The following is a 9,339-nucleotide window of genomic DNA, read 5'->3' on the forward strand; positions in this document are numbered from 1 at the left end:
ATGGAGGCTTCTGAAAGTTACATAGCTTCCCCAAAGTCACAAAGCTAGTCAGGAGTCAGTCAGGATTTGAATATAAGCCAGGGCTCTTAGTCCTTCTGCCAGAGTGCCTCACTTGTGCAGCTTATGAACTCTGGAAGAAGCCACTTTGAGTCCTTTCTCATAGACATGCTCAGACAGTAGCAGCAAGACTACATTTGGGATGAAAAGGATGCCTGGAGAATGCCTAGACCACTTAGAGGGCTGGACCAGCTGACTCCAAGTTGCTAATTCTGCAACCTCTCTCTTCCGAACTGCCTTTCACAGAATGTTGATGCTCCATGGTGTGCTGTTTGACTCAGAAGGCCCTTCCAGACGTGCAATTAAAAGCCACAAGATTCTTAAACAATTCTCTGTCTCAAGGGTGCTGATTTCATAGCATCTCAGGCAGCCTAACACCCAGCACTCTACTTGGGCCACTTGCGTTGGCAAAGCAGCTGAAAGGCACGGCGCCTCTTGGAAAGTGCTCAGAAAGGCTTGGGTACAAATGAAAATAAAGCATCACTTCGCAATTCTACCCAAAGACCTAAAAGGCAGAATTGAGACGACATGCTCTGAATTTGGAATTGCACCTCAAAAGCAAGTGGATATTCAGTGTATCCTTGGAACCACAAGAAAACGCCAAAGTCACACTTCAGATGAAAATTTCTTGCTGCTCTTGACAGATTCTGAGTCACCAAGCACTGTACAGGCAAGAACAACTTGCTGACCAATTTTTTCTTTTATGTATGTTTTATTTTTTGTCCAGTCAGGCATAGGGAATTTTCCACCTGACAATTTCTGTTTCTCACTTAAGTTCTGACACCATCTGTGAGCAGTGTGCTCCGCGAGGGGGGCGAGGGGGGACGGACTCGAAGTCAAGGAAGCCTTCCCTTCACCCAATCTCAATTTTCTCATCTGCTTACTGCCTCTACTTAGATGATTTTGCTAACATCCTAAGCTTATCTATCAGGTAGAAAGCAGTCTGGGGATTGCCAGTTTCTGGATGTGGATCTGCTACCTGATTGAGAATCTTTACATAATCTTTGAGTAAAACAAGAGATTGAGCTGTAATGAGTAGCACAATGGGAAACTGAACGGAGGGCTGGACAACAGAGCAGGACTCAACAGCTTGCTGCTGTGAAATGAGCCTCTTCCGTTCTCAGGGCGCCCCCTAGTGGCCATTCGATTAAATTCCGAAGGAATGTTCAGAGTTGCTGGAAATAAAGGGAGAAAGACACCCACCACAAGAGAAAGGCAGGCTCGCGCCTACTGATGCAATCAATCCCTTTCGCTCTATCCTAGTCCGTGGATCAGACAGCTATCAGAGGGAATACCTGAGGCCCCAGTGAAGCTCAGAAAGATGTCTGCCATAAGACAAGTTTTCACTCTTGCAGTTGGCGGCAAGCTACTCAGCCTTCCGGAGTCTGTGCCCCTCACAGATCCCAGACACACCCTTACCACTCAACCCCTCACAAGCTCACATCCTCAACCTGCAGCTCCAACCGCGTCTGGTTTTCATTACTCCGCTTTCGAACTTCCCAGCGTGATTCTTCAACAGCTATTAAGACAACATGAGCAAGGAGCTAGGCTTAGGTTTTGCTTATTCAACATCCAGCCTGGGGAATATCACCTCAGACAAAAAGCATGAATGAAGCGCACGTTTCTCAGCCTCCTCTTCCACAGACCTTCAAGTGTGCTCCTCAAAGGACATTTTTGCATCTCCTCTCGAAAATTTTCAATCTACAAAAATGGCACCGGCCCTCTCGACTACTTGCTATAGATTTTGTAGATAGGAGACAGCTTTAAAATACTATGTACATTCTCTCAAATTTCCAGTTAATCGATAATGGACTTTAATTTTTAGGATTTGGGATAAAGCTGTATCAACCCAAAGAGTGAAGCCTAGAATGAAGGAATCATCCAGATAAACCAATATTTGAGAACTGAGCTGGCTGAACTTTCTGATTGGTGCCAGGTTTTGTCCACAGAACTGTCACTGCACAGGTGCAAAAGAAAAACACTGACATCAACCCACCACTTACTTATTCAGCAGCCCATTTTGCTTTTCCCCTGTGATCATTTGTTAAGTTTATAAGCAACCCTGGGCCCCCAAACACCCCTCAAAAGTGTCCACAAGGAGTTCCATAATTACTTCCTGACTTTGGCCCTCAATCGATTAAAATCCATCTGATATGCTGAAAATCAAAGAACCATGTTAATTTTCTGCCACACACTACACAAAATCTTTCTGCAATAGTCAGTCACTTTGAACCCAACCCTCTAGCCACAAGCAGCCTGGATTACAAGGGCCTGTTCTGCAGAAAGGAAAATGACAACAAGCCAAGGTCGGGACAATGCAAAGACTCCAAAGCACTCAAGATGTTACTTGGGGCTGAATAAACGGCCTTAGGACCCTGGCAGGGTTACAGCTGTCACAGAGTGGGGCGGCTAGGTCAGACCCCTTACACAATACAGCAGTCTTGCAGCCGGGGCCTGAAAAGCAATTGAATCTGCAACTCAGGGTGGCTAATCATGCCCTAGGCATTTCAGTCCTCCCAGAAACCAGCAGCAAACTGTCACAACCCTCAGGCATGAGGGTTGAACCTTCACTTCTATTCCCTAACCTTCTCTCTTCAAAACAGGCAGGAGTCCGTCCTCCCTTGCAGCGACCTCAGCACCGCGGCGACAGCGACTGGAAGGATGCAGGGGAGGGGGGGGCGGGGGGTCTCATTCATCTATAGGATACGGGACGAGGCGAACCAGCTCCGAACTGCGGATGTGGCTCTGTGTGGAGTTACAGCAATAAGGCATTCCAGGGCATGAATGCGTGCCCGAGAGGGAGACCCCAACGGTCCCGATGGTGCAAAGTGTTTGCAAATCATAAACACTACTTTGCTGCTGGGATCAAAACCCCCAAAATATGCGGAGACAGGATGTAACAAGTGTTTCGGGAGAAAGACACGCCTGAGCCACGGGGGGCTGGAGCCGGGGGTGGGGGGCGGTGGTGAGAGTGAGGAATCTGTCTAGGGGTTCCGGAGAAGCCCCCTCTCGGACCAGAGACCCCCCCCTCTGCGCCCCAAACCCCGTCGCGTGAGCGCTGCGTCCCCAGCGGCGTCTAGACCGAGCCCGCCGGGTTTCCCCCCAACTTACCACTCGGCCCGAAAACCTCTCGGTGGCCCGCTTGACTTTGCCGTAGGTGCCTTTGCCCAGGGTCTCCTGCAGCTCGTAGCGGTGCTTCAAGTTGTGTTTGTGGTGATGCCGCTTCACACCGTGCGGCTTCCTGGGTTCCGGGCCCGCCGCCGAGGGGGCTGCGATCGCACCCGCCTCCGGCGGAGAGCCCGGCGCCCCCGGCCCCAAGTCCGGGCCGGCCGCGGGCGCAGCGGCCCCCTCCATGTCCGAATGCGGGGCGAGCAGGGCCGGAGAGGGCAGGACCGAGCACGGCGCTCGCGGTGTCGGGGTCCCAGCCGAGAGAAAGCTGGGCGCGCTCACGGTCGCCCCCGCAGCATCGGGTAGGCGGCCGGCTCCCGCCGGGGCTGCGGCTGGGTCACTGGCGGCGGCGGGGACTGCACATCTGGCGCCCCGGGCGCGCACGATCCGCGCACCGCCCACCGGCCGCGGCGAGCTGCGGCGCGTCGGGCGAGGTGGCGGCGGTGGCAGGGGAGGCGGTGGTGTTCGCAGGAGGGAGGGGAGAGGGGTGGCCCCGAGCGCAGGAGGGGGAGTGTTATGTGGGGCGCCGCGCCCCCAGACCCCTCCCCGGGAGGACGCGCAGACTGGGCGGGCGCGGGGGCGGGGGCGGCGCGCGGGCCGGCCCCCGGGGAGGGGGGCGAGGGGCGGCGCGGCCGGGGCTCCCCCCCAACTCCCGCCCGCCTCCCGGGCCTGGGGCCACCCCGAACTGGGAGGGGGATGGAAGCGTGTCGCGACTCGCCCTTTGTGCAGCGCCGGCTAGGCCGCGCCGGCGGCCAGGGGGCTTTGTCCTCGCTCGGCTGGGAAAGAGACGGGGGGGTTCCCAGCCCGGGCGCCCCCTCCCCCGGCTCGCCCGCCGCCGCCGCCGCCGCCGCTACCGCGGGCTCGCCGCCGCCGCCGCCTCCTCGGACTTCGGCTCCGGCCGCGCGGCCTCCCTTCCTGCTTGCGCCCTGGCTGCGGCGACGGCGGCGGCTCGCCGAGCCCGGGCGCCGGGTAGACGAGAGCGCTCGGAGCCGGGGGCCCCCGGGGCCCGCTGGCGATCCGGCCGGGGGCGCTGCGGGCTCGGGCGCCCCTTCATTTTCTTTTAGGTGTCGCCGCGGCCGCCAGGCCGGAGACGGGGAGAGGCTGGGGGAGGGGAGGCGCGCGGGTGTTGGGTTACAGGCGGTGAGTCACGGCTCGCCCTCCCCCGCGGCGGTGCGCACCCCCTAGCGCTCAGCCCAGGCTGCCACCCCCGCCTCGCAGACCCCCATCCCGGCTGGCGAAGGGCTGCTCTCCCGGGCCGGGGTCGGGGCAGCTGCGCGCCCCTGAAAACCCCGAGAGGCGCGTTGACCTCGGCCCCGCGCCCTCGCCGGAGAAAGGCGAAGGCGGGGAGGAAGGGAGGCTCCGAGGCTGAATCTGCGGCCGGTCGCCGCACTGCCGCCCTCCGACACTATCCAGGACTCCCGCCTGGGAGAGAAGGAGATTTGGGTCGCTAGAGGTGCCTGAATGCAGCTGGGCGCCTACCCTGCCCGCCAAGGCTGTGTTTGGAGATGGGCAAACCAGGGACCTCGGATGGAGCAGGGCCTGAGACTGGCTAAGCCAGGGGCGACAGGCAGGCCGCTTGGCCCCTTGACCGTTTGTATTTCTCCATTAACTGAGATGGCCAGATCCTGGAGATGGTACCCAGTACCCCACCCCCACAAGCGAGGGTCAGGCAGGAAGGCCTACGACGGTGGCAAGGCTGCCACCTTCTAAGAAGCAGCAAGGGAAAATAAGGAAGAAAGCAAGAGAAAAAGGCGGCTTCGGGAGTTTTTTCAATAGTGTGGTATACCAGACTGGGATGGGAAGAGTGAGGGGTGAGGAATGTCTGGTGCGTTCTGCAGATGGCCTGGTGGTTCATTTTTTCCCCAGTGAGCCGGACTTGCCCTTACTCCGCAGCTCTCAGGTTCAGCCCTCTGCATTCCTGCTGTCTTCAGGCCTGTCTATGCCTTATCACCTTACCCTGGATCCCGCAACAGCACGTCCTCCCTGCAAGTCCCCTCCGCAGTGCCAGAATAATAGCCTGTAACACTAGTCACCATACGCGTCCTCCACCCTTGCAGGGTCTCCCTGCCTGCCTCCTGCAACTATTCTGCTTTTATACAAAATCTGTAGACTTTGCATATGTAGATTAGAGAGTCAGTATAAATAACAGGCAGGTTGAGCCTGGCTTCCCAGTGGCTAGGCTGTGTGACATTTGTCAAATGACAGAGCTTCGGTGTTTTCTTGAAGTGTAGATTACTGGATCTGTTTTACAGGTAAACGGATCATGTCTACAGTGGTAATTAAAACTGTTAACCCTGGGTCTTTCCCTTCCCAGGGACGTGGTGTGCTGTGCTTAGTCACTCAGTCATATCCAGCTTTTTGTGACCCTCTGGGCATGGGATTCTCCAGGCAAGAATACTGGAGTGGGTTGCCATGCCCTCCTCCAGGGGATCTTCCCAACCCAGGGATAGAACTGAGGTCTCCAACATTGCAGGCAGATTCTTTACCATCTAAGCCACCAGGGAAGCCCATGAATATGGTAGGAATCCACTACCCCATCTCTTGAAATTAAATGTGGCCATGTTACTTAGACCAATGGAATGAGAGCAATGATGTGCATTGCTTTTAGGTGGAAACTTTGAAGGACCAATGGGTAAATGCCCATGTCTTGACAATCCTGAAAATGCAATGTTGGCAATCACAACAACCACGAAGTACAGAGATAGAGCCTCCCTCATCCAGCCTAGGCCTCTGTAATGATGGCAGAACTGGCCCAAGTAACCTGCATTGTAAAAGTAGTGTGAGCAAATATTAAATATGTGTTAAACCAGGGAGATTTAGCGGCTGTTTGTTACAGCAGCATAATCTAACTTATTCTGGCTGATGGTGATCCTCCCCAGTGCCTAGGACTTAATCAGTATCGAATAAATAGCACCTACCATGTGCTGATCCTATTTTATGACAGTAAACTGTTTTCAGTTGAGGAAACCATATCAGAAAGGTTAAGTAATTGGCCTGAGATTACACAGGTTGTAAATAGCCACGCCAGGAATTAAACCCTACCTGTCCAGTTCCCAAGCGTGTGTTCTTCCACATATGCTGTTCTACCTCTCCTTAATCGGGAAGGATGGAAACAGTACAATGCCTGGCACAAAGTCATGCCCGAGAACAGGGAGTTCCTCTCCAGATTGAATTCCTATCGCATTTATAATTGGAACCACACTTTACACAGTGTTACCGTGCATTGTGCTCAAGTGTTTTCACATAGATAAAGCGTTTCCTTCAACAAGCCCCCAGGCTCCTTGGTTAAGAGCTTGAGTTCTAGAGTCAGACTGCCTGGGTTCAAATCCCTGTTCCACCACTCATAATTGAGCATTTTGGACAATTGTTTTCCCTCTCTACCCTTCTGTTCTCTCATCTGCAAAGTGGAGATGGTAATAACATAGGTGGTATTGGCAGTGGTAACAGTATGTCTCAGAGGGTTGGTGTGAGGATTAAGAAATATATATACTCAGTAAATCATGGCTATTAAGATTATATTCATTTTTCACCTTCTCATGACTCTTACTAGAATTCAGGCAATCATAAGCAGGTTAGTCATACTGCCTGATTAGACTCTGATTTCTGGCTTCATTATGGATATGGGACCAATGTTATCACATTAGCAGTTGGAAGCATAACATCCACACTGTCCTACAACATATATTTTCATAAGGCACACGATTTGTTTTTTATTACACTTTCCATTGTCAAGGCAATTTAAAAGAAAAGAAAATAATATTTGCTCTCTTAAGAAATAGCTGTTTAGAAGACCTCATAATGCTAGTTATGGTTTATCTGCTATCTACAGTCTGCCAGGACCTTTATATATATTGGGGGCTTCCCTTGTGGCTCAGATGGTAAAGAATCCGCCCACAATGTGGGAGACCTGGGTTTGATCCCTGGGTTGGGAAGATCCCCTGGAAAAGGGAAAGGCTACCCACTCCAGTATTCTGGCCTGGAGAGTCACAAAGAGTTGGATACTACTGAGTGACTTTCACTTTCACTAAGATGTATTACCTCTAATCATCATGAAACTGCAAGATGAGCATTAATGATTGCCACTTAGCTGTTCACACTGAGGACTTCCCTGGTGGCTCAGACGGTAAAGCGTCTGTCTATACTGCAGGAGACCTGGGTTCAATCCCTGGGTTGGGAAGATCCCTTGGAGAAGGAAATGGCAATCCACTCCAGTACTCTTGCTTGGAAAATCCCATGGACAGAGGAGCCTGGTAGGCTACAGTCCATGGGGTCACAAAGAGTCGGACACGACTGAGTGACTTCACTTCACTTCTTCTAATCATCATGAAACTGCAAGATGAGTATTAATGATTGCCACTTAGCTGTTCACACTGAGTCTCAAAAAGGTTAAGCTGTCTGTGATCAAGCTTTCCTCTGATCCCTGTTCCAAGCTGCCTGACATCCCAGCTCAAATCCGTGAATGCATATGCTTTGGTTAACTTAAGTCTTACATTTTTCTAGATGAGGTTTTGGAAAGTTACCAAAGGTTGTAATATTTCTAACTTAAGTATGTTGTTTGGTAGACACCTTATGATAAAAAGCAACCCAGGGAAGTGTTTATTCTTCACAGTGGCAGATTTCTAGTTGTTGTTCAGTTGCAAAGTCGTGTCTGACTCTCTGTGACATCTCCAGGCTCCTCTGTCCTTGGGATTTCCCAGGCAAGAATACCTCAGTGGGTTGCCAGCATTCCCTTCTCCAGGGGATCTTCCTGGACCAGGGATTGAACCTGTATCTCCTGCATTGGCAGGTGGATTTTTTGCCACTGAGTCACCTGGAAAGCCTAGATTTCTAGTTGCCGACCAAATATTCATGCTTCTCAAGCAGGTGAGCTCACAGACAGCTGCTCTGCTGGGAATGTGTGTCCCCCAATTCTCTTGCATCCCAGTGTGGCCATATGACTGGTTATCTCTAATGGCATATGAACAGAAGTGATGTGCATTAATTCTAGAGCAGAGTGTTGAAAAATGGATATGCATTCCCCTCTTGACCTAGCTGTAAGCAGAAGGCTCCAAAGCCCCGGAAGATGGTGAGGTCACCAAATAAAAGAAGCCTGTGTCCCTGCATCACCTTAAGGATAAAGCCAACCTCTGGCCAGGACACTGGACTGGTACATGAGTGAGAAGTAAGCTGCTACTGTGTTAAGCCCTTGAGATTACAAAGTTTCTTTGTTACAGCAGTTAGTACTATCCTAACAAATATATACAGTTTATACTGTGTGTGTGTTCAGTCACTCAGTCATGTCCAACTCTTTGTGACCCTGTGGACCACAGCTCGCCAGGTTCCTCTGTCCATGGGATTTTCCCAGCAAGAATACTGGAGTGGATTGCCATTTTTCTCCTCCAGGGAATCCTTCCAACCCAGGGGTGGAACCTTCATCTCCTCACTGCCAGCAGATTGTTTACCACTATACCACCATATTTACATATAAAAAGCACAATAGGAGATTATAACAACAATCTCAATAGTTGGAACCCAAAATGCCACTTCTATGTTCTCTGTCCGCTTGCTTATTTAAGGAGAAAGCTTATTATTTAGAACTGGAAGTTTTTCCTCTAATTTTCCTTGTATTACGTGTATCTAAGATCCAAACAAGAATAGTATTCAGTAGTCATAAAATGATTTAATAAGAAACAAGTTTAGTCATTCAACAATATTTCTTGTTTTTCCCGCTTCATACCAGACATCTGGGGCTGAGAATGCACTGTAACAGGACAGGCCTGGTCTCATCTTCAGGAAGCTGAACATCTTACTCACCCAGTCTGTGGGTAATAAATACAATTTACAGTTTTCAACTGACCTCCAGCCACCAAACTTCTTGGGAGATCCCAGGCTATTTAAAAGTGGAAGATATGCTTAAAAACTAAAATTTCCTTGTACATCAAAACAGAATCCTATGCTTCTTCCCCTGCCAAGTGGCTAGAAAAACAGTAAGAATGGTGGTTAAGAGCATACGCTTCAGAATCAGAACTGGCTGAGTTCAAGTCCTGGCTCTACCATTTTCAAACTGTGTGGTCTTGGGCAGCTTCTTTGTTTCTCAGTTTCCCCATCTTTAAAATGGGGATGTAATACCTAACA

At 51.3% G+C, this 9,339-nt stretch overlaps 2 protein-coding genes across 2 annotated transcripts in view; both read right to left on the bottom strand.

The window, feature by feature from the left end:
• The window catches only part of NUAK1 (NUAK family kinase 1), a 72,700-nt gene extending 68,940 nt beyond the window's left edge, over positions 1-3,760 (bottom strand). Inside the window, exon 1 of the mRNA XM_069581072.1 lies at positions 3,169-3,760. Coding sequence (XP_069437173.1) covers positions 3,169-3,411 — 243 coding nt within the window. The 5' untranslated portion in view covers positions 3,412-3,760. The remainder of the gene's footprint in view (positions 1-3,168) is intronic.
• LOC138436379 (proline-rich protein 2-like) lies at positions 3,504-5,261 on the bottom strand. Its single transcript, XM_069581981.1, has 2 exons — positions 5,182-5,261; positions 3,504-4,326 (listed from the first exon to the last, which is right to left on the bottom strand). The coding sequence occupies exons 1-2, from the start codon at positions 5,259-5,261 to the stop codon at positions 3,504-3,506; spliced, it is 903 nt and encodes a 300-aa protein (XP_069438082.1).
• Between the last annotated feature and the right edge of the window lie 4,078 nt (positions 5,262-9,339).

The sequence above is a fragment of the Ovis canadensis genome, chromosome 3 (genome assembly GCF_042477335.2).
Source record: "Ovis canadensis isolate MfBH-ARS-UI-01 breed Bighorn chromosome 3, ARS-UI_OviCan_v2, whole genome shotgun sequence".
NCBI classification, from domain to species: Eukaryota; Metazoa; Chordata; class Mammalia; order Artiodactyla; family Bovidae; genus Ovis; species Ovis canadensis.

Bases quoted from the DNA above. Each gene is read 5' to 3' on its own strand.
- LOC138436379 (XM_069581981.1), bottom strand. From the start codon at position 5,261: ATGGTGACTAGTGTTACAGGCTATTATTCTGGCACTGCGGAGGGGACT. The intron at 4,327-5,181 runs GTAAGGTGATAA...CCCCTCCCCCAG, and splicing joins GTGCTGTTGCGGGATCCAGG to CCTCTCCCCGTCTCCGGCCT.